General features: G+C 44.8%; 1 protein-coding gene across 2 annotated transcripts in view; it reads right to left on the reverse strand.

Annotated features, from left to right (window-relative positions):
* Positions 1-24,178, reverse strand: part of nfkb1 (nuclear factor of kappa light polypeptide gene enhancer in B-cells 1) — a 37,604-nt gene extending 13,426 nt beyond the window's left edge. For both annotated transcript variants that reach the window (XM_085788989.1, XM_085788990.1), the window contains exons 1-12: positions 23,933-24,178; positions 21,520-21,566; positions 19,757-19,838; positions 16,875-16,915; positions 12,842-12,940; positions 7,250-7,401; positions 5,025-5,188; positions 3,678-3,836; positions 3,418-3,522; positions 2,604-2,695; positions 2,363-2,501; positions 393-557 (exon numbers count right to left, since the gene is read on the reverse strand). In XM_085788989.1, the coding sequence (XP_085645115.1) occupies positions 393-557; positions 2,363-2,501; positions 2,604-2,695; positions 3,418-3,522; positions 3,678-3,836; positions 5,025-5,188; positions 7,250-7,401; positions 12,842-12,940; positions 16,875-16,915; positions 19,757-19,838; positions 21,520-21,558 (1,237 nt within the window). In that variant the 5' untranslated portion in view covers positions 21,559-21,566; positions 23,933-24,178. The remainder of the gene's footprint in view (positions 1-392; positions 558-2,362; positions 2,502-2,603; positions 2,696-3,417; positions 3,523-3,677; positions 3,837-5,024; positions 5,189-7,249; positions 7,402-12,841; positions 12,941-16,874; positions 16,916-19,756; positions 19,839-21,519; positions 21,567-23,932) is intronic.
* Between the last annotated feature and the right edge of the window lie 545 nt (positions 24,179-24,723).

Genomic DNA, 24,723 nt, shown 5'->3' on the forward strand with positions numbered 1-24,723 from the left:
GGTGCATGTTCTGCTATAATGACCATAACTTGCTCAGTTTTTGTCCGATTTCAAAACGGTTTGATTTCTATGAACGTTTATGCAGTTATGATGCAGCATATTTAGAATCACGGATAATTTTAATAATGTATTTTTTTTTGTAAAAGTAACATTATAGTGACATTATGCAAATAGTTAAAGTAATAGCTACATACTGATTTATTTTTCACAGAGTTATGAATCGTTTTTTTAGTGCAGATGACTGGATCACCTATCTACTGCACTGTAACTGCAGCCAGAGTCAGAGCAAGTTGCCCGTCCTCATATGGCCGACTGTGAGCTACGCCTGCGTGTAGTCCGATCTACCCCCTTGTGTGTGTGTGTGTGTTTGTGTGTGTGTTGAGACACGTCACCTCCTCCTCCTCCGGTGGATCCAGGACCTCCTCCTGCTGCTGGCCCTCCTCCTCCTCCTCCTCCTGCTCCTCCTCCTCGGTAAAGACCTCCTCCTCCTCCATGGCCGCTGAAGTCGTGGAAGTTGGGCAGCGTCTTCTGTCTCTTCCTCTGCACCTCCTCCTTGTCTGAACACACAGAGGGACGTTTGTTTTACTGACGGGTAGGGTTGCAAAATTCCGGGAACTTTCAAAGTTGGAAACTTTCCATGGGAATTAACTTGAATATATGGGAATAAATGGGAATAAATAAAGGTTGGCCTTTAACAGGGAACTTAAATATAGTTGGGGAAAATATATTGTAGCATAATCTTGGCGAAAACAATCAGATTTAATGCAAGTACACTTGAATATCTATATGTTATTCCTCAATCACATGCACACAGCACACTGCTTACTGCAGGGCTATAGGCCACATCCCCTAAAAGAATTGATTGTTCATACAAGAATTAAAACTTGGTAAAGTTCTACTTACAAATAAATCTGTTGAAATGTCATGTTTTTTAATTGTATTATTTTGCATGGATGTCTGCTTATGACAAAACAAAATATTAGCATTTATGTTTGGATCGATACAGTTTGTTTAAATTACCCCCAATTTCCAGTTAAAGGGACAACGAGGAGTTTCTATTTGGTTATAAAAAAGTCTCACGTTAATGTGGATGAATCTCCGCTACCCACACTTGTTAATGGGCCCATTTTCGACAAATATATCGTTTTGTCTCTATCGTTATTTTGTTATTATTAGTGGTGGTGGAAATGCGTTTCCTTACTTTCGGTTTCGCGGACACTCCCCAGCGGGTTATGAGAATAACGCAGCCGAATCGCCGTTTATGACGTACAACGGTATCTGATCGTTTTTGAACCTCTGACTTTCATTGTTGATGAATGAAAACATTCTGGGCAAGACGTCCGCCGGTCCAAGAATTTCACTGTGCGCGCGGAGGCTCATGGTAAATGTAGTGTGAACACACTTCGCTTTCCAAAACTCCTCGTTGTGCCTTTAATTCCCATAAATTCCCAATAATTCCCATAAATTCCCATGTACAGTTTCCAATTTGGAATATTTCCAAAATTCCCCTGCTTAACTTCCCATGGAAAGTTTCTGGAAATTTACTGGACATTTTCCGCCCCTTTGCAACCCTATTGACGGGGCTGAACGCCACCTGTCAGCTGAGTGGGCGGCAGGGGTGGACAGTAACGGAGTAAATTTACTTGAGTACTATACTTAAGTACATATCCAGAGGATTTGTACTTTACTTGAGTATTAGATTTCTTTGGTACTTATTACTCTTACTTGAATACATTTCCAAGCTGTGCTTGTCAAAGAAGGAAACCCTAACCGCTAAAAGCAGCACATCAGTGCAGAGAAAGAGTTCAAAGAGTTCATTCTCACAAACAACATTACATTCATTTAGAAAAAATTATAGTCATTCATTGATGTCAAAAATAAGACATTTACTCTTACTCTTACTTAAAGTAAATTTAGAAGCATGTACTTTTGGATACTTAAGTACCTTTAAAAGCAAGTACTTTTTTACTCCTACTCGAGTAACATGTCGACTGAGCTACTTTTACTTGTAACGGAGTAAATTTTGACCAGTAGTATTTGTACTCTTACTCAAGTACTGGGATCGAGTACTCTGTCCATCTCAGGTGAGTGGGTGAGCCACCAACCCACCTATGATCTGAGGATTGGACTCGACCAGACCGGACCAGACTGGACCAGACTGGACTGGACTGGACCAGACTGGACCAGACTGGACCAGATCGGACTGGACTGGACCAGACTGGACCAGACCGAACCAGATCGGACTGGACTGGACCAGACCGGACCAGATCAGATCGGACTGGACTGGACCAGACCAGACCGGACCAGATCAGACCAGACCGGACCAGACTGGTCACCTGAGTGGGCGGAGCCACAGACTCACCTATGATCTGAGGGTGGTAGGTGAAGGGTTTGGGTTCGCTCGTCTCGTTGTCCGACTTCCTCTTCAGCTGCACGAACACCGACGTGGGCTTCTGCAGGTTCTGGTCTCGGTACTTCGGCGTCTTGAAGACGATGGCGAACTAAAAGGGGGGTCATGGGACACGTTACCATGGAGACGGCCTGCATGCACGCAGCGGTGGGCGTCAGTCGGTGATGACGTCATCCAGGTGAATGTCACTCACCTGTCTGTGGACGTCTGTCGGAGAGAAATCACCAAGAGCCTCCCAGGTGAGACCGCCGTCGTCCTCCTCATAGAACCGCACCTGGATGTCGTCTAGGAGGAGGAGGAAGAGGAGGAGGAGGAGGAGGAGAAGGAGGAGGAGGAGGAGGAGGAGGAGGAGGAGGAGGAGGAAGAGGGGGAGGAGGAGGAGGAGAAGGTTATCAGAATGAGGGCCATAGACTGTAAAAAGAATGGACGTAGCACCGTGACGTCACCCATTGGTTTGGGGGGTCTGTTTTGTGCCGCTACTACGGGGATTTGAACAGCGCCATCTTGGATTTTAGGTGGGGTCTACTTGCCATATTTGGAGAGGTGCAGCGGTTAGCCGGCTGAGAACCCGCCCACTGAACTCGAAGCAACCAATTAACGGCCGGTAAACTGTCTGTGAACCTGTCACTCAACGTAACCACCCCCCCAACAAACAACACTAAAACGGTTGTGGTAAAAAAAAATTCACCCCCCCCCCAGTGTTGACGGAGGTGGAAACTATCGGTAGAGGCTAAAACAATAAAATGTACCAGGCTGTAAATATGTTTTTTTAAGCTGTAAAGTCGGCTGTTTTAACATGGAGGTCAATGGAGAGTTGCTCCCTTCTGGTCCCAGCCCCCAGAGGCCGGACGGGAACTGCAGCTTTTTGAACGCGGAAGTGGTCTTCACTTGGAGAACCCACAACTCCCCCCTTGATGAGGACATATACATTTCCCAGACTAGATCAGACCGGAATGGACTGGACTGGACTGGAACAGACCGGACTGGACCAGATCGGACCCCCTCACCTTTCTGAACCTTGTCACAGAGCAGGTAGACCTCCTCTCCTCCGGTCACACATCCAGCTGTTCTGTCCATCCTCACGATCTTCAGGTTGGAGGCGTTTGGAGCCTCTGAAAAGACAGATGATAAAGTTTCACTGTCTGTCTGTGTGTGGTCTGTGTGTGTGTGGGTGTGTGTGTCTGTGTTCAGTGTCTGTGTGTGTGTGTTCAATGTGTGTGTGTGTGTGTGTGTGTGTGTGTGTGTGTGTGTTGAGTGTGTGTCTCACTACTGTCGTAGATGGGCTCCGACACCACCGGCTCCAGTCTTCTGGAGAAGCCTCCGTCGCTGTCTGGTAGAAAGGCTGTGAACATCAGTCTGACCACGCTCAGGTCCATCTCCTTGGCCTGGAGCGACGCCACGCTGCCGATCACACTGCGCTGGTGCTCTGACGCCACAACAAGTCAACAACAACACCATTAACAACTAAAACAATCTCATAAACAACTAAAACAATAAAAAACACCAACAACACCAGAAACACCATAAAAAACAACACCAACAAACTCCATAAAAACACCAACAAACTCCATTCAAAACACAAAAAAAACTCCATTCAAAACACACAAAAAACTCCATTCAAAACACACAAAAAACTCCATTCAAAACACCAACACCATTCAAAACACCAACAAACTCCATTCAAAACACCAACAAACACCATAAAAACACCAACAAACTCCATTCAAAACACCACAAACACCATAAAAACACCAACAAACTCCATAAACACCAACAACACCATAAAAACACCAACAAACTCCATGAAAACACCAACAAACTCCATAAAAACTAGGGCTGACCCGATTATCATATTTTGATAATCGAATATTCGCGGACATAAAATCGATTAAAATCGGAGCTTCAACAAGACTTTTTTGGGTCATCCCTAATAAAAACACCAACAAACTCCATAAAAACACCAACAAACTCCATAAAAACACCATCAAACTCCATTCAAAACAGCAACAAACACCATTCAAAACACCAACAAACTCCATAAAAACACCATCAAACTCCATTCAAAACACCAACAAACTCCATAAAAAACACCAACAAACTCCAACACCAAAAAAACACCAACAAACTACATAAAAAACACCAACATACTCCATTCAAAACACCAACAAACTCCATTCAAAACACCAACAAACTCCATTCAAAACACCAACAAATTCCATTCAAAACTCCATAAAAACACCAACAAACTCCAAAAAAAAACAACAAACTCCATAAAAAAACACCAACAAACTCCATTCAAAACACCAACAAACGCCATTCAAAACACCAACAAACTCCATAAAAAACATCAACAAACTCCATAAAAAACACACTGTGTGTGTTTTAACCGTGCAGCTCAGTAGTGTAGTAGTATACTAACCGTGCAGCTCAGTAGTGTGGTAGTGTATACTAACCGTGCAGCTCAGTAGTGTAGTAGTACTAACCGTGCAGCTCAGTAGTGTAGTAGAGTATACTAACCGTGCAGCTCAGTAGTGTAGTAGTGTATACTAACCGTGCAGCTCAGTAGTGTAGTAGTGTAGTAGTGTAGTAGTAATAGTAGTAGTAGTATACTGACCGTGCAGCTCCCTGGGGGCCCTGACCTCCCCCTGCATGCTGTCGACCTCTGGGTGGATGTTGACTCCACAGTTGTAGCCCATCCTCACCGCCTCCATCATCCGCTCCTCCAGAGTCTTCGCCACGTTCTTCTTCGTCACGTGGAGGATCCCAAGGTTCGGGAAGCTGACACAACACAACACACACACACACTTAGGCCCAATTCCAATTCTTATTTTCATCCCTACCCCTAGCCCTTAACCCTTGCCCCTTGAAACGGAGCTACAACCTCTACGAATTGGGACACCCCTTCAACAATCACATACGTCATCAGTCGTCTCTGCTGGCTTTCACATAAGCAGACGTGACGAGCTTTTGCCACAAATCCTGTATTCAAAACCATGTTAAAGCAGAAGTAAGTGGTCCGGTCGTTTTCGCTAATGCTGCGTTCCAGGCAGGCTTTTGAAATCGTAAATTACAGCTTCAAGTCACAACTTACGACTTTGTATCGTTCCAGGCAACCCACTCGTGTTTTTCCGACCTGTTTTACCTGTGAAAGTCACTATAACGGCCACTCGTAACTTCCGACCGGTGAACTCGTACCAGATCGAACTGGTACGACTTCACGGTCGGAAAAATACGAGTTTCCTTGAACGCACCATAACAGTCCTCGTCCCTACGTCGCCACATTCACGGCGTCCCTTGGCTGCACACACAGCCCTGCATGCCGTTCTCTCTCCTCATTGGATAAAAACTGTAGGATACGATAAATGTTTTCTCCTCGGCTCAGAACAGAGCAGAGTGACTGACAGACCCGTGTTTCAGACCAAACACTCTATGTAAGTGATTGCTGTCGGAAGATATAACTATTTAAGACTTATATTAACACAAATATATCACTTACTTCTGCTTTAACTTAATAAAATAAAATACAATGTAATGCAGACTGATCGGTTCATTGTAAAACATTTATTTATTGATGTAAATGTGGTGATTTCTGTACGTAGGCTAAAGAGCCCCCAGACAGCGCTGCTCTTCACACACCTGAACCTTCACTTTTAATTCAAACAAACTAATGCGACTGCCACAATTGTTACATGTCATCAATGAGACCAGCATTTATCTCCTGAAAAGAATGTAACTACCCGGTGGTAAACCTTTAAAAACCTGCGGTTAAGTTAATTAGCGATCGTCTTTTCTCCCGGGATGATGACGGAGGTTGGCCGGCTGACCAGCTCTCCAGATGTGACGAGCCGTTGATCTGCTCCACAGGTGGAGCTTCACTTCTCCCAAAAACATCGGAGCAAACGTCTAAACAGCCGTCATTTGGATAAACCGAGCTCACATTGGGGATCTAAGCAGCTACTTTCTCGCATGAAAAAACATTAAAACTTAAAGCTGTACAGAAAAGAACATTTAATTTACTAATTTTTTTAATTAATTTAATTCACTCTGGGTCATAAAATTAGTGTAATAACTCATCTATCAGACGATGGAGCCAAAACTTTGTGCAAAATTCTATTTTTGATTAAATCTGGGATGAAAGTGTGGTATTTTTTTTCCGCATTGGATAATGCAGGCACACGGATTATACGTCAGCCTGCTCACGATTCATCAGCCACTGATATTGGATTCGTCATCCGTCAATCAAACGTCTGAGACAACACACACACACCGAGCTCGGACTCGCCCCAAACATTGAATATCCCGCCCACTCGATAACGACCAATCAAATTCGTTTTCCTTACTCGGGTAAACTCGTGCGGCAACTCGTGACAACTGGGCCCGACGAACAGGACAAACAACCATTTCTGTACACCTTTAACAAAGTGAGGTAACAACAGCGCTACAGCAAGAAATAAAACAGCTGCCGGTCGCCGCGAGATGCATTCTGGGAAACTTTTTTTTTTTTCTTTTTTTATTGTGAAACACAAGACAAACAACATAACGGACATACAGCAATGGATACACAAGATGTGCGTGTGTCGTTCGAGTGCAGTGTAGGGTGGTGATGGTAATAGTGCAAAGTAGGGCTCGGCGATATGGCCTTAAAAAAAATCTCAGATGATGTAGCATGCCTCCGATTTTTAAAAAAAAAAAATCCGATTCACGATTTTGTGTGTCGTGTGTGTGTGTGTGTGTGTGAGAGTGAGTGAGTGAGTGAGTGAGTGAGTGAGTGAGTGAGTGAGTGAGTGAGTGAGTGAGTGAGTGAGTGAGTGAGTGAGTGAGTGAGTGAGTGAGTCTGACCTGATGCTGGAGTCTTTGGGCTGCAGGTCTGCGATGCAGATCCCTTTGTCACATTGTTTTCCCACCAGACTGTGGGCGTGGAGCTGAGGGAGGGGGGTCAGAGCCGTCACCAGCTGGACCACCACGCGGGCCGGACCCTGGTAGTTGCAGATCTGACACACACACACACACACAGACACACACACAGACACACACACCATCGCTCAGGTTAGACATCCGGCCTGAATGGACTGAATTAAAACCTCTGAGCTCTGACGGCTGGTTCCTGTAGAACCTTCCTGGTTCCTGTTGGACCTGGTTCCTCTGGCACTTTGAAGCCTTTGAGGAACAGAACATATCAAATACCAACAGCTGTTCTGTCTCTGTAGTACCTGACTTCACCTGCAGGAGTCACTGTTTCTGCTCCGACCAGGTCAAGAGCCACATTCATGGTTCAGATGAAGATGAAGCCCAGGACTCCTAAACTGAAATCTAAACAGCTTTCCAGGAACAGGATAAATGCTGGAGACAATGTGGACAGACCACTTCCATATATCCTGGGCCCTCATTCAACCACAGTGGCAACAACTCCATCTTTGGTTTAAAAGTTCATTTTTCTTTTATTACACTGTACTTGGGTCAAATCCCAGCTTATTCTCTGTCTGTTTTTGTTCTTTCTTTGTTTTTAGTTTTTAGTGTTTTTTTAGTTTTATTGTTGGAAAAAAAATAACTGAAAACTTAAATAAAAAGAAAGCTTCATTAAAAGAAAAAGAGGAAAAAGAAGATAAAGCCCCAGGTCACCTGAGCCAGTGGGGTTACCATGACGACCAGTGTTGGGCTCAGTTCATAGTCACAGTGAAGTCACTTCTGTAATATCTAGGCCTCCGTCCTTCCTGCTGCTTCAACCAGGCAACAACACAACAACACACACTGGGTTGCATGGAGGATCAATATCCTGTATCAACCACCAGAACCAGAACCAGAACCAGAACCAGGTCCAGTTTAACCGTCTCTGGTTTTATCTCCGACTTTGTTACTGAGCTCATTTACATCCAGGAAATCAGATCTGAAAAACACCTTGTTCCTGTTGCTGCTGTGTGTGTGTGTGTGTGCATGTGTGTGTGCATGTGTGTTTGTGTGTGTGTGTGTGTGTGTGTGTGTGTGTGTGTGTGTGTGTGTGCTGCAGGAACGTTGCAGCTGCAGCAGTAAATAAACCGGAGCCCACTTCCTCCTCCTGTCAATCGAGTCTCCAACAGCCAGAGCCAGTTCCTCGAAACACAGCGTGTGCATGTTTGTGTGTTTGTGTGTGTTTGTGTCTGTGATCTCTCTGAACAGGCCGACATCGTGACTGAAGAGGAGCAGAACATGAACACACACGCTCCATGAGTGTAATGATCACAGTCTCATGAACAGAATCCGATCCAGCACCAGTTCTCTGCTGCTCCTCCTCCTGAGCTCCACACTGCAAAAACTCTAAATCTCACCAAGAATATTTGTCTTATTTCTAGTCAAAACTAATCTCATTCTACTTAAAATAAGACTCATCACATTAAAAGTAGCTTGTTTTTAGACACTTTTGTTACTGTCTCTTTTATGGTTGTCTTGTATCACTGTTTTTACATCTAGTATCTCTGTCCCTACATAACTTGTTGTATGTCACTGTACGTCAAATTAACTGTCATTTTGTGGCATGTCATTGCGTTATGTTGGCCTATTGTCTCTATTCTTCTTTCTTTTGTGTCACTGTTGTTGTATGTGCTTTTATTGTCTATATTTTAATGTTATACTCCCCCTCTCCCTTGCCCTTAGGAGGTCTTTCACCTCCTACCAGGCCATTGCCTTAATAAGAATGTATTCTTAGCAATTCTTGCCTGGTTAAATAAAGGTTTACTACTACAACTACTACTACTACTACTACTACTACTACTACTACTACTACTTCTTTCAAGCAGATTTTCACTTGACTTGGAATAAGTAGAAAAATCTGATAGTGGAGCAAGTTTTTCTTTCTTATTACAAGCACAAAAAACTTGCTTTCACTGGCAGATTTTTCTACTTATTTCAAGTGAAAATTAGTTTGAAACAAGTGAAAATGATCTGAAAACAAGTTAATTTTAAGTGATGAGTCTTATTTTAAGTGGAAAGAGATTAGTTTTGACCTGAAATTAGACGTTTTGACAAGAAATTAGACAAATATTCTTGGAAAGATTTTGAGTTTTTAGAGTGCAGCTCCTGGTTCTAAAACTGGTTTCAGACCAGAACCAACTCCTGCCGGTCTGGAACCAAGACCCAGTGACACCAAGGTCAGCTGACCAACCGAACCAGTACAAAGATCAATATCTGATTATTATTGTTTGTTTAACTGCTAATCGATGGTAGCTGCAACGCCCGCAGGTCGGACCAGGTTTTAATTTTCAGGCCTGTTAAAAACTCTACAGTAGGGATGTCACGATTACAGATTTTCTTGGTATGTTCATTGTCAGAGAAATAATCACGGTGTTACGATTATCTGTCGTTATCTTAAACTGCCCTCTAAAACAACTCTGTCTGGTAACGTTGTGTTATTTGGATTGTGTATTTGATTTGTTGGAGTTGTTGGATTGTGTATTTGATGAGTTTGATGAGGGAAACCAAGAAATACCATGAGCCTCCGTAGCGTAGCTCTGAGCAGCTCACGGCTCTGCTCCGCCGTTCTATAAATAGCTTGCACCGACAATTAAAGGTAACGAACCTACTGCTTTAACTATAGGGATTATGGCAATGGGCCAATTTGACTAAATCTTGAACTATCCCTTTAAATACCATGACTAATTGTGAAACCAAGTAACCGTGACATCCCTACTCTATAGTAGGTTTTATAAAGCTCCTGTGGAACAACAAACTGGTTCTTCTGAGGAACGGGAACCAGTTTAAGAACCGTTACCAGGTTCTGTTTGGAGGAGGAGGAGGAAGAGGAGGCAGCAGAGACCTGAACCGGAGCCGTAGGTGTCAGACCACAGCAGAGTGGGCGGGGCTTGTTTCTGACGCCTCTGGACCAGCAGCTCTCTCATCTCCGTCCTGAAACCTGTGACGCAGCTTCACTTCCTGGTAACTACACGTGGGCACAGGAGGAGGAAATTCCCAAGAGACATCAGACACTGTGTGTGTGTGTGTGTGTGTGTGTGTGTGTGTGTGTGTGTGTGTGTGTGTACAGGTCTGGACCTGCAGACTCTCTTTCAGCTTCTGAACCTAAAGATTCTCTCTCGTGACCATAGACGGGAGCAGTGTAGTGTGTAAATGTGTCTCTATATTGTATCATGTTTGTTGTTTACTCTATTATGAACCTGTTCTATTGATGACTGAACTCCTGTTTTGTATTTTTGTTGTTAAAGGGATAGTTCACCCCAAAATTCAAATTCTACTCATTATCTACTCCCCCTCATGTGGACTAAGGGCTGGGAGTCCTCCATGGCTTCTCTGAGTTACAGCGGGGCTCCGTGCAGCACTACATGTCCATATGACGGTTGAGAACGGAGCTCACTTTTCTTCGTCCAAAAAGACACACCAAAAAACATCCAAATACCTCCATTGTGCTCGTCTGTAATGTCCCTCTTGTATTGAAGCCCCAACATGAGAAATTGTTCCGAAAAAAATTAAATAAGTCTATATTTCAAGCTTGTTTGTAGCAGAAGCTCCTCTTCCTGGTCCATCCAAATCTTGCGCAATTTGCGCCAGTGTGCAAATTATTTTCAAAACAATTTCTCATGTTGGGTCTTCAATACAAGAGGGACATTACAGATGAGCACTATGGAGGTATTTGGATGTTTTTTGGTGTGTCTTTTTGGACGAAGAAAAGTGAGCTCCGTTCTCAACCGTCATATGGACATGCAGTGCTGCACGGAGCCCCGCTGTAACTCAGAGAAGCCACGGAGGACTCTGAAACTTCTCCCAGCCCTTAGTCCACATGAGGGGGAGGAGATAATGAGTAGAATTTGAATTTTGGGTGAACTATCTGTTTAATAAGGACCTTCTCCAAAATGAGATGACGTCTCAAGGGGCTGTCCTGTGAAAATAAAGTCACATAAACCCCCCCCCCCCCCCCCCTTCTCCTTCTCCACTGCTCCTCTTCTCTACAGTGGATGAAAAGCTTCAATTACAAGCCAAACTGTACAGCTCCCACTGTAAACGTGATAAACCGCATCTCGTTGTCGCTCATCTCAATATAAACCTCTGCTAGTTGGGGACGAGGGCGCTCATTAGCTATTGTCTAGTCTAGGGCTGCAACGATTCGTCGATAATAGAAATAGTCGACAATGAATTCGGAAGACCGGAGATCCGGACATCCGGAGATCCAGAGACGGAGACGCTGTGTTGGATATCCAGGGCTTAGACAGAGCCCAGAGTCTCCACCTCTTCAGGTGAAAGGTTCAGGTCACAGGTGTGTCACAGAAACAGAAACTGGCCCAGACCACTCTGAACAGACACACTGATACACACAGTGAGGAACATCTGTTGGGACGTGTCTAAACTCTGGGTTCAGACTGATCACATTTTATGTTGAAGAGGATCAGGAATCTGGGGATTTCCCTTCATCTTCCTCCTCCTCCTCCTCCTCCTCCTCTTCCTCCTCCTCCTCAAGTTTAGTTTAGTTTATTTCAGACCAGACCAGACCGTTAACAGAACAAGAACACACCAACACCAGGTCATGTCATAGATATACAGCTCTGGAAAAAATGAAGAGACCACTTTCACAAATGTTTCTTAAAAGCATCTCTACATGTATGACAGTGATTCTTTCCATTTCTTTTTTTTAACTCCTTCTCCTTAATGAGACACTGATGAGGTCATCACCCGAACAACATCTGGTTTTATAGGAAGATTATAAAAACCACTGCTGGGATTAAACATTGACATTATCCCACTAAAACTGATATATAAACTCTTCCTGAGTTAAAATATTCTTGCTGTGTTGTTTAGGAATAAATATCAACATGTTTTCTTTGCATTATTATTATTCAAGGTCTGAAAAGACTTGATATTTCTGTTATTTAGACTAGTTTAGTCATTAGCCAATAAAAGCTCTAAATGACAATTTTTTTTTTCAATTTTGGGAGAAATGTGGTTGGTAGTTGATAGAATAAAACAAAAAAAATTAATTTAGTTTTACTCAAACACATACCTATAAATAGTAAAACTAGAGACACTGATCATTTTGGGAGTGGTCTCTTCATTTTTTCCAGAGCTGTATATACTGACTAGATGCCGCCTTGTGCTTCTCAGCGTACGTCAACACGGCCGCCATCTTGGTCAGGGGTTCTGACATTTATAATAAACCAAACGGCTTGAGAATCGGTTGAATATTCAGTGAGTTATGGTGATGTTAATGGTTGATAGTCAGACCTCTAATGCAGGTAGTAGACACGGCTTCCCCCTGACCAAGATGGCCGCCACGTTGACGCATCGTTCCAATGGACAGCAGCGTCTGAGGCGGTGTCTATGTGTATCTATGAGGTCATGTGATCAAACGACTGTTACCACGGTGATCCACAGCAGACAGGTGACCCACACACCTGATCACACCTGTGTACTAACACACACACACACACACACACACACACAGACTGGTCCTGTTACCTTGACGGTGGGGTAGGTCTTCCTGTTCTTCTCGCTGGACGCTCCTGGCAGACCGCCGTGGGACGGACCCTCACAGCCGTACCGGAACCTGAAGCCACGCTGAGACACACACACACACACACACTCAGGTGAACAGGGCCCCATTTCAGAAAGCGAGATTAGTGGAAACTCTGAGTATGTTAAGCCTGAGATGAGGGAAACTCAGAATTTTCCGTTTCAGAGAGCAGGATCAGTGTAATGCTGAGTCAGTCGCTACGGCAACATGTGCTGTGCAGCAAACCTGCTCCCTGGCAGGTTTGATCCATCTTAACCTGAGGTTGATGCCCGCTGAGCGTGGAGCAGGAAGCAGAGACAGTCATTTATTAGTGAATGACGTCGTGGACGTGGAAGTGAAACTTATTTATAGGCCATTAAAGAGCGGATCATTACAGTAGAGCAGGGGTGCTCATTACGTCGAAGACAGTGTGGGTCGATCGCGTGATGAAGAACAACAAAAAAAAGTATATTTATAAAAACACAGTTGTCTGGACAGCAGGCATTTTTCTCACAACGGACCCCAAAAGGGCAGGTCCGCCGAAGCATCATTCCGGGTGAATCACGCTCTCCGCCCGTTGTCTTTGTTACTTTGTTGCCGCTCCACAGAGCTCACATGGCTACTTAATTATGCACGTGCTGACCAGGGATGGCATATATGGTTGTGCTGAGGCATTCTGGGGGTGGAATATGAGGTGTTCATGTCTGCACCATTCTTGGGTCCGGTGTGATTTATCAATGAAATATTGCGGAGAGTTGTGCGTATGCACAGCTTGATCAGTGTTTCCCACTAACAGAAAAAAAAAAAAAGTGTCCCAAAAAAAATTTTTTTTTTTTTTTCTCCTCACGTGTTTACGTGCGGTGCGCCCGCACGCGAGAGAGGCGGCAGGTTGAGAGGCTGACAGCTGACAGATGAGAGATGGTGAAACGCTAGCATGATTATTAAAAAAACACCATCTCTCATCTCTGCCGGCACATAGACAGACACAGGTTCACATACAGACAGGGGCGCACGGTAAATGCAGCTGCAGTGCTATTAACCCCCCCCCCGTCGCATAGTCCGACCAACGACTGGACAACCAAAAATTGGTAGATCATTTTGACTTGGCCACTTTAAAAGTAGCTCTCAGGCTGAAAACGTGTGAGCACCCCTGCAGTAGAGGATTTATTACCTCTATGACAGATGGAGCTGTTTCATCACACATCGTGGATAGGCTGTCATTCATTATCATCAGAGCAGATTTGATTTAATTTTTTGTCATTAGATTTTACACCAACGACAGCTTTTTAAAAGCTTTTTTTTTTTTTTACATCGGAGACAGTGAACGCAGCAGCGAGACAGCGGCTCGTCGGACTCGGGGTGCAGCAGAGACGAGACCGTGCAGGTTTTCATGTGGGACAGTGCGAGTAGAAATTATAGAAGATACAGTAAACCTCTGTCGGCCCCTCGGTTTCCAACTATTAAGCAATTAAATGAACCGATCGCCAAATAATACAAGAATGAAGTAAACCAAATGTTTTAGGCTACTGTTTGATTTGAAGTACAGCTGAACAAATCAATAGAGCTATCAAATTAAAATGGACATTTTTAAGAGGCCTCAGATTACACAACCACATAGGCCACTCTTTTACATATAATCATGAGAAAATGCACCGCCGAGCAAAGTCCATGGTCAAACCTTGGACTCGAACCCGGGCTGACTGCGTGAAAGGCACATGCACACGAGTGAGCTACGTAACCACACAGCATGTTCTCCGTCAATATGTTTTTGTCCCATTGTCAGAGTTCTTTAGAGAACACACTGCATTCTTTTTTTCCACGTCAACTCACTCGGTTTCGGCTAAAATTTATGTTTTTTAATGTGTTCATACTCCACATACATGTCATTAAACTCTCCAGTTGGGTCGGAGTGAAATTCGCGGCTCTGTTTTTTTCTTTCTGTCTTTGTGAATCGTGTCATCTGTGCTCCACTGATGATGGCTTCTTGTGCTCACGGTGAACACGCCTCCCTCAGACTCAACATACTCTGGGTTGACTGAACTAATTCTGATCAGCTGTTCTGAAACCAAAAACTCAGAATTTGTTGAGCCTGCTTCCTGAAACGGGGCCCAGGAGGAGTCTCACAACAACAACAACAACAACAACAACAACAACAACAACAACATAGGACAGGACGATATGTCCTAAAAAGAAACAGATTCAAAATTGATTTTTTTCCCTCCTACTTTAAATAAATCTGCAGATGAAAAATAAATAGTTCAAAACAAGTTTTAAAGGGACAACAAAGAATTTTACGGTGCGCTGAGGCTCATAAATGTAGTGTGAAAACACTTCGCTTTTCCAAAACTCCTCGTCGTCCCTTTAACTGTTTTGTTTTGAGTTTATTCTGCATCAGAAACAACAGACACTGCTCCGGCCTTTGAACGCAACACAACGCAGCAGTGAGAGAGTAACTGTTCTGTGGTGTCACACTGACTGTGACATAAACATGAGGCCCAACGCAGCACATCTGGAGCTGTCCAGGTGAGAGACGGCCAGACGACCGACGGTGTCAGTCGGTGTTGAGCTGTATCACCTGCAGCTCCACATCAAGGAGCTGCAGGTGTCCACTCTGCTATTCCTGCTCTGTTTGTGTAGCCTAGACATCCAGCTGCACCCTAGCGGCAGCAAATCTATTTGCTCCGTAGGTGGGTCTAGAAACGAGCCATAGGACCTTTTTGAGTCTCGAACACCGTTTGTGTTCACCAATCACAGCACTCTATCTGTTTAGAGAGTCGTTGGGCGGGCTTAACACCATGATGATATACATTTTAACTCATTGAGTGCCGCGCTCCTTTCCAAAGTTTTAGTCAAGTGTACCGGCAATTTAGACCATTTTTGATGATTTTTGTAGAGCCACAGTGTATTCTATATTATTGCCACCAACACATACTGTGGCTCATTTGAAAGGTGAAACTTTATGCTTCAAATGGCCACAAACCGTTTGTTTCTACGTGCCTCTGTTCCTGAGAAAACTCAAGCTAAACATGGCTGGGTTTCTTTTCTTCTAGAAAAGGAGAGCGTCTTTTATGAAAGGTGCTCTGTTTGTGCTGTCGCTCTTCTGGCACTCGCATTTCTGGATCAAAAAAAAAACGTAAAATGACATTTTTGGCATCAATGAGTTAATTGTCTTGTCAGGCTGACGACTTAATCAATAACATCTATTTATCGCCCAGTCCCACAACAACAGAAGATTCTTAGAGACATATGAGGACAGGTGGAGGACAGACAGAGGACAGGTGTAGGACAGATAGAGGACAGACGGAGGACAGACAGAGGACAGATAGAGGACAGATAGAGGACAGATGGAGGACAGACGGAGGACAGACCGAGGACAGACAGAGGACAGATAGAGGACAGATAGAGGACAGATGGAGGACAAACAGAGGACAGACAGAGGACAGACAGAGGACAGATAGAGGACAGACAGAGGACAGATAGAGGACAGATGGAGGACAAACAGAGGACAGACAGAGGACAAACGGAGGACAGACAGAGGACAGACAGAGGACAGATAGAGGACAGACGGAGGACAGATAGAGGACAGACGGAGGACAGACAGAGGACAGACAGAGGACAGACAGAGGACAGATAGAGGACAGACGGAGGACAGATAGAGGACAGACAGAGGACAGATAGAGGACAGACGGAGGACAGACAGAGGACAGATAGAGGACAGACGGAGGACAGATAGAGGACAGACGGAGGACAGATAGAGGACAGACAGAGGACAGACGGAGGATAGAGGACAGATAGAGGACAGACGGAGGACAGACAGAGGATAGAGGACAGATAGAGGACAGACGGAGGATAGAGGACAGATAGAGGACAGACAGAGGATAGAGGACAGATAGAGGACAGACAGAGGACAGACGAAGGACAGACAGAGGACAGACAGAGGATAGAGGACAGATAGAGGACAGACAGAGGACAGACGGAGGACAGACAGAGGACAGTTACCTGCTTTGGCTGCTCCAGGATCTGTAGGAAGGGTCCATCAGCTGGAACAGAGACACCAGAGACAAACGTCAGTCTTCAGGTTAAAGGGCTATTACACACGTTTTTATTTACTGTTCCAAACTTCAGGGAGACAGGAGTCTTCACAGTGAGGACTAGATTATTGATTATTGATTATTGATTATTGATGATCGCATGACAGATGAAAGTATTTCAAGCTTGTTTTGTAGCGGAAGCTTCTCGAAGCTCCTCTTCCTGGTTCGTCAAATTTGGACGAACTGGAAAGAGGACAGACCCTGGTTCGTCCAAATGTGACGATCCGGGAAGAGAAGCTTCCGCTACAAACAAGCTTGAAAAACAGACTTACTTAATTTTTTTCGGGACAATTTTGCATTTCGGGCTTCAATACAAGACGGACATTACATACGAGCAGCATGGAAGTATTTGGATGTTTTTTGGTGTGTCTTTTTGTTACGAAGACAGTTGGTATCCATTTGCAACCGTTACATGGACATGCACTGCTACGCCGAGACCCCCTGTAACTCAGAGAAGCCACGGAGGACTCTGAAACTTCTCCCAGCCCTTAGTCCACATGAGGGGGAGTAGATAATGAGTGAAATTTCAATTTTGGGTGAACTATCCCTTTAAGGATTGGAAAATTCAGACGTCAGTGTGAAGGACCTTCTCTGCTTCCAGTTGTTTGTGCTGAGCTGAGCTAACAGTGGAGGACAGAGACGAGTGAGCAGCTTCCTGTCTCACCTGTCACCCTGAGGCCCTGTTGTTTACAAACAGGAAGTGGAGGGTGGACTGAAAATATAAAATCACACGGGCCTGAGTGTGAGAGTGTGAGTCTGTGTGTGTCTGTGCGTGTGTGTGAGTATATGTGATGTGTGTATATAAGTGTAGAGACAGTTTCCGTCCTCGTCTGCAGCCCCGATACCAACAGGGAAGTGAGAGCAGAGACTCGTCCCTCGCCGACCACAGAGGACGGAGACAGGAAGCTGCTCTGGGCCTCTGAGGCTCCGCCCCCTTTCACTTTATATATTCACACATTCGTTTTCTAAAGACAGACCGAGAGTTCACTTTCTGTTTCCCCAGCTGCAGCCCGACCAATCAGCAGCCTCGTGCCCCGACGAGCTCAGCGAGGCGTCGACTGTCGACTCGTCAACACGGGGAAACTCCTGTTCCACTGACACCAGAATTACATCAGGACTTAACTAAGTGAAACAAGGCAAAACGACTCAAGGCTGAAGCCGCGTCGCAGACTAAACCTCAACATGTTCAACTGTCAGAGTCACACAGAGACAACCAGTCCACCTCAACGCCACAGATCCACCTTAACGTCACAGGTCGTAACATCACAGGTCCACCTTAAAGGGACAACGAGGAGTTTCTATTCGGTTATAAAAAAGTCTCACATTAATGTGGATGAATCTCCGCTACCCACACTTGTTAATGGGCCCATTTTCTATAAATATATCGTTCTGTCTCTATCGTTATTTTGTTATTATTAGTGGTGGTGGAAATGCTGGTCGAGCCGACCAGCGTTTCCTTCGTGGCGAGTCATGAGAATAACGCAGCTGAATCGCCGTTTATGGTGGGAACTACGACGGTATGTGATCGTCTTCCAACCTCTGACTTTAATTCTTGATGAATGAAAACATGAGTCTGTCTTGCGCCGGTCAAAGAATTTTACGGTGCGTGCGGAGGCTCATAAATGTAGTGTGAAAACGCTTTGCTTTTCCAAAACTCCTCGTTGTCCCTTTAACGACACAGATCTACCTTAATATCATAGGTCCAGCTTAACGTCACAGGTCTTAACATCACAGGTCCGCCTTAATGTCACAGATCTACCTTAATATCATAGGTTCACCTTAACGTCACAGGTCTTAACGTCACAGATCTCAGTGTTTCCCCCAGAAAATGTGTTGGTGTGTATGTGTGTGAGAGGATGCGGCCATCGTCCGACGGGGAGGGGGGGGGGGGGCGGCGGCGGCGAATATCGCAACTTTTTTTTTTTTTTTGGGACGTTAGTTTAGGCGGCAGCTCTTTGTTGTTAAGGCGGCCGCCTTAACAGGAAAGCGCTGCGGGAAACCCTGGATCTACCTTAATATCATAGGTCAAGGTCAAGGTCAAGGTCAGGTTTATTTATATAGCACCTTGAACCAAAGTGCTTTACAATTAAAACAATTTCAATTACAGTTTAAACATCAGATAAAAACACAATAATAAAAGCACAATAAATAAAATAATCATCGGATAAAACATTGGATAAAAACACAACATACAATAAAACAGTAATGATAAAACAATCGGTCAAGGGTTAAAAGCCAAGGAGAAGAGGTGGGTTTTCAATAGAGATTTAAAATGTACTACGTTTGGAGCTGTTCTGATTGGGAATGGCAGCCTATTCCAAAGTTTAGGAGCGGCGACCGCAAAAGCTCGATCACCTCTTGTTTTTAGTCTTGACTTCGGTATGCTGAGGAGGAATTGGTCAGCTGACCGTGATGTTCTACATAGAGTGTGGGGAACAAGCAGGTCACTTAAATAAAGGGGAGCCAAGCCATTCGTGGCTTTGAAGGTCAACAATAAAATTTTAAAACGTATCCTCTGGCAAACAGGAAGCCAGTGGAGAGACCTCAACACTGGGGTTATATGCTCGGTTTTCCTAGTACTTGTTAAAAGGCGAGCGGCCGCATTTTGGACAAGCTGGAGACGCTGGATAGAGGACTGGTCTAGGTCATAGGTCCACCTTAACACCACAGGTCCGCCTTAATGTCACAGATCCACCTTAACACCACAGGTCTACCTTAACAGACTCTCTCCACTCGACCTGACAGACCATAGGTCTGCTGTCTCGTCTGTTTCCATGGAGACGGACTCACCTGTCCTCAGGGACGAGGACGGCGGCATGGCAGGAAACGGTGAAAACTCCCACGTTGGATCCATCATCATGTTGTCAAAGATCTGAACAGAGAGAGAGAGGATTATTGATTATTGATCGGCTATCAGCTGTGGTTGATCCTCCTCAGAGTGAAATCATTGATTGATTATCTGATCAGAGATTATCAATAAGTTACACTGAACTGGCAGGAAACATTAGTGTGTCATTTGCAACAACAAAAACAAAAAGCCGATATACAGTAGGTTTGGTATAGATGACAATTTATGCCTCTACTCCTGGAGGATCAATAATTGATTCTATATTGATAGATTCTTCTAATACTCTGTGTCAATAATAAGTAAATAATTATATTTAGACTATAATTGATTTTATACGTTCATAATATCATGATACTCATAACTAGAGATGGTCCGATCAGGTTTTTTGGGACCGATACCGATCACCGATCGCCTAAAGTCTCACCGATCCGATTACCTATCAGAACCGATCGATCACGTGGGACGATATTATTAATATTTATATTTTTTTAAGTCTTTTTTTCCCTATTAATTCATCCACTCATGCATAGGCCTAGTTTTTTATTTATGTTAACTTTGCAGGGTTTCCTGCAGAAAATCAGTTAGACAAGGTGGTGGTGGTGGGAGGCGGTGTAGTAAGAAAGTACAGGCTCTGAAATGAACTTAAATGTAAAAGGGGGCTTCTTTGCTCTGGGCCCCCCAGACTCTAGGACCGGCCCTGCTACCCATAACGTTTTTTTCAGTCAGGAGTCTTCATATTCCTGCTCTGTCTGCACATTGTTGGACTTTCCTTCAGTAGAGGATTTTGATGAGCAGACACCAAGTACAGCATCTTACTGGGTCTGAGTCACACACCTGAGGGAAAAAAGATCGTATAGATCTATACGTCAAAAAGGTTGAAACAAGTAACGACCCTGTTTTGACAACGTAGCTAAGGAGCATTTTGTTTAATTTTGGGATCCAGCCGCAGGATTCGGTCCATGGTCCGCCAGTGTCGAGAGCGGCCGGGTTCTCTCTCACTCACGGGTGTCTCACACACACACACGCACACACACCGGTCGAAATCCGTTGTTGCGACGAAGAACTTTAATCCCAGCAAATGCCGCTATTGGGCTTCATGGTGATGCAGCCGTCTATGCTGCCAGTCACACACACGCAGAGAGAGAGAGAGAGAGAGAGAGAGAGAGAGAGAGAGAGAGAGACGCTCGTGCATGCTTTACATGATCAATTAGGCTATGAGTGAATGTGCGCCGCTATGAAATCGCTTTGGGTTGTGAGCGCACATGGTGCGCGTCTACACTATGTGCGCAAAAGACTCTACATCTGAACACCCCCCATATAGTAGCCTACACACGCTTTTTAACCAAGGCGGCGGCCAAAATCACCAAGGGGCCCGCCTTGGTCTTAAACAGGCAGGGAAAACCCTGTAGGCTACACAATTGTGATACAGGCAGCCTACATGCAGCCTTATTTTACTGTCTGCATGCGTGGATGCGGCAGGGAAACCCTGCTATATGGATAATGCGATCAGACCTGTGATTTTAACCTTTGATTGGATTTCCCGATCGATCGTTTTTTTTATCATATCGGCCCGATCCGATCAGTTGCCGATCGATCGACACCATCTCTAATCGTAACATGCAAATCTATACTCGTGACATCACTAATTCTGTGGATTTAATCAATCAGTTTAGTGGTTATTGATCAGTTATTGATTATCAGTTACCGGGTTGTTGGTGTGAAGGTAGTGGTCGTCTCCAGCCATGATGACGTCTGCAGACAAACACACACAGTCAGTCACACGCAGATCGACGACAGATCATTCATCAACAATGAAGTTAGGTTTATAGCAGGAGTGTAAATGATAGGGCTGTCACTTTTTATTCGACATTCGAATATTCGTTCGAACGTGGGGTGAAAAGTTCATATTCAAGCAGTAATGACCTGGTCGATATGTCGGCTGCAGCAAAGATACTCTATTTACCGTCTTTGGCTTTGGAAGCGCCACAAATAGCCGTGAAGTGCAGAGAAGCGGAGCCAGTTTCCTCTCTGTGCCCATATTAACCGCTGGTGTTATGTGGTGTCGCGGCGTGCACCTCTGCGGCCGGCTCAGACTATTTTGTGCGCGAGCCGCGAGCGATCGCATCAAGCTGGGCAGGAAGTCAAACATGAAACAACGAGAGAATCCGGTCAATTTTCAAAATAAAACACCGCGATTGTGTGTGCGGCGGCACGGGGGGGAGGGAGGGAGGGAAATCGAATAGCCTATATCCGGACGAAATACGGGTCATTCGATATTTGTTCGAACCTCATTTTTCTAAAAAGTGACAGCCCTAGTAAATGATCAATAATCAGTATTATTGGCAACAATAACAGAGAACCACAATAGAGTCCAGTACAGTCCAGGTGAGGATCCTGGACCCTCAGTGTCAACGTTACATCATCAATCAGTCTTTCCTTTATCAATCAATCAATCAATCAATCAATCAATCAATCAATCAATCAATCAACTGTAACTGAATAAAACGACAGGAAACACAAACCACATGGACTAAAGATGATGATGGATCATTAACAATAATCAGTAACACTTCATAGTAAGTACGCACTCTTAAGCATTAATAAATACTGAGTTCATCATTTATAACACATGAATACTCATTAGTATGTAGTTTATAAACAGTTAGTGCTGATCAATGATGAGTAAAACATGTTTAACTGTGTTTATAAACTACATATTAATAAGTATTCATGTGTTATAAATGATGAATTCAGTATTTATTAATGCTTAATAGTGTGTAACTTATTATAAAGTTTGATAAATAATCAAAATAGTGATGTAATAACTCGCTACCCTAATGAACGTTGAACCATCTCAGTCTGTTTCTATGACGCTGGTTCTAATTACTATCGATCACTGATTATTGATTATTGATCACTGATTCCTCTGACACTTGTTGCTGTTTAGTGTGGCACGTGCCCGTCTCCTCCTGCACATGAACGCGCCTGGTGAAGCCACGTTAGCTCCGTTAGCTCCACAGTTAGTTAGTGCTAACAGAATAAATCCTCTGATATCCTCCTCTGATCCACTCTTTCATCGCTATGGCATTCCAAAAGTTACTCAACTCAACATTTTTCATAATGCTTGCACCATGTACTCTGTTGTCAATATGCTTAACGACAGACTATGTGAGCTTATTCCAGTCTCCTCTCCATCACATGCCCATCAGACTAGGAAAAAGTATCATATTAAGGGAAAAAAAAACGGAAACTCAAATGTACTAGTTTCAGTATAGTTTGTAAAGGTCCGCAGTTATGGAATGATCTTGACAAAGACCCACAAACATCTTCAACTGCACTTGTCTTTAAAAAGAGGTTGAAGAGGCAGCTGCTGCTGAAATATGCATGATTGTGCTGTCATTTTTTCATGTTTACAATTATGATTTGTGACTGTTGCTATGCTGACCAGACTACTTGGTACTAGGATTAAGAGTTTTTTTTCTTCTTTTTTTTCTCCTTGGGGGGTGTCCCATTTCACATATGAAATTACAAATATTTTAATGATTTTATGCCTTTTCTATATATGTGAATAAAGATGATGATGATGATGATGATGAACAGCGGAGCTAACAGCTAACAGCGGAGCTAACAGCGGAGCTAACCCCGTCCGGAGGCTCCGTGTGCGGGGCAGAGAGAGCGGCTCTTCCCCTTCACCTCCTCCGGACCTCCACATACACAACACGGACTCACCAGAACCAGAACCGGGTCTAGTGGGTCCGGTTCGACTCGTGTAACTTAATAATCACATTCAAGTTTAAACTTTAAACCAAACTTTGACCCGGTCTGGTCTGGTCCGCCTCCGTCCGCCGGACTGAAACCGGGTTAAAGCTGGACCTGCTGAGGCCGAACCGAGCCACAGCACCAGCACCAGGACCAGGACCAGGACCAGGACCAGCTTAGAGACCTGAACCCTGGTTCCCTCTCACCTGGAGAACAAGGAAGTGAAGCAGCAGCAACAACAAAGAGCCGCGGCTGGGACTCGAACCTGGTCCCAGCGGGTCAGGACCGACCGGAACCGACCGGACCGGGTCCCAGTGGGCCAGAGGCGGCTCGGTCGGTACCGCGGGTCTGGGTCTCACCTGGTTCTGTCGCTCAGGTGAAGAGTTCAGTGCTGCGGACTCGTGGTCTCGACCTGCGGCGGCTCCATTACGGCTCCGTTCGTTCAACTGGACTGCGTCATGACGCGACCGAACCGCGTCATCACCAGAACCACAACCAGAACCAGGACCAGGACAAGGGACTCGAACCGGGTTTAGACTCGGGACAGAGGGAGAGTTCAGGTGAGAGCTGCAGGTGAATGTCGGAGCTGCTCTCGCTTCATTTCCTTCCCCACTGGAATTTCCCTGTGACGTCACACCGAGAGGCAGAGACGAGCTGCGGCGACGCGAGGTCTCACTCTGCGGGGAAAGAACGAGACCAGACTTTTACTTTGGGATAAAAGAGAAGACGAAGACAACAACGAAGACAACAACAACAACAACAACAACAACAACAGTCACGATTTTTAAAGGCACAGCCAACATTTTTTTTTTCGTGTCTTGCCCCACTCCCGAGTCCATGACCAGCAGATAGACACCATCCTTTTGACTGTGAGTCTTTTGACTGTGCGTCAGTAGAGGTCTTCGGAAAAAACCGACAACCCGAAAACCCAAGGTTCCGACCCGACCCGGCTCGGGTTTTGGGTCCACTCACAAGAAGGCCGGGTCGGAACCGGTGGAGTTTGTCTCGGGGCTCGGGTCTCTTATTGTGAAAGGCCGGATCCTACAGTACCGAGAGGACCCGGCGATTGGCTGTCACAGCTGTCAATCACCACCGCCCTCCCCCTTCCGTCCAATGCAAGGCTGCGAGCTGCCTGTGTGACTTATGTCAC

The sequence above is a fragment of the Trachurus japonicus genome, chromosome 10 (assembly GCF_045865225.1).
Source record: "Trachurus japonicus isolate A0001 chromosome 10, Traja_1.0".
Taxonomy (NCBI): domain Eukaryota; kingdom Metazoa; phylum Chordata; class Actinopteri; order Carangiformes; family Carangidae; genus Trachurus; species Trachurus japonicus.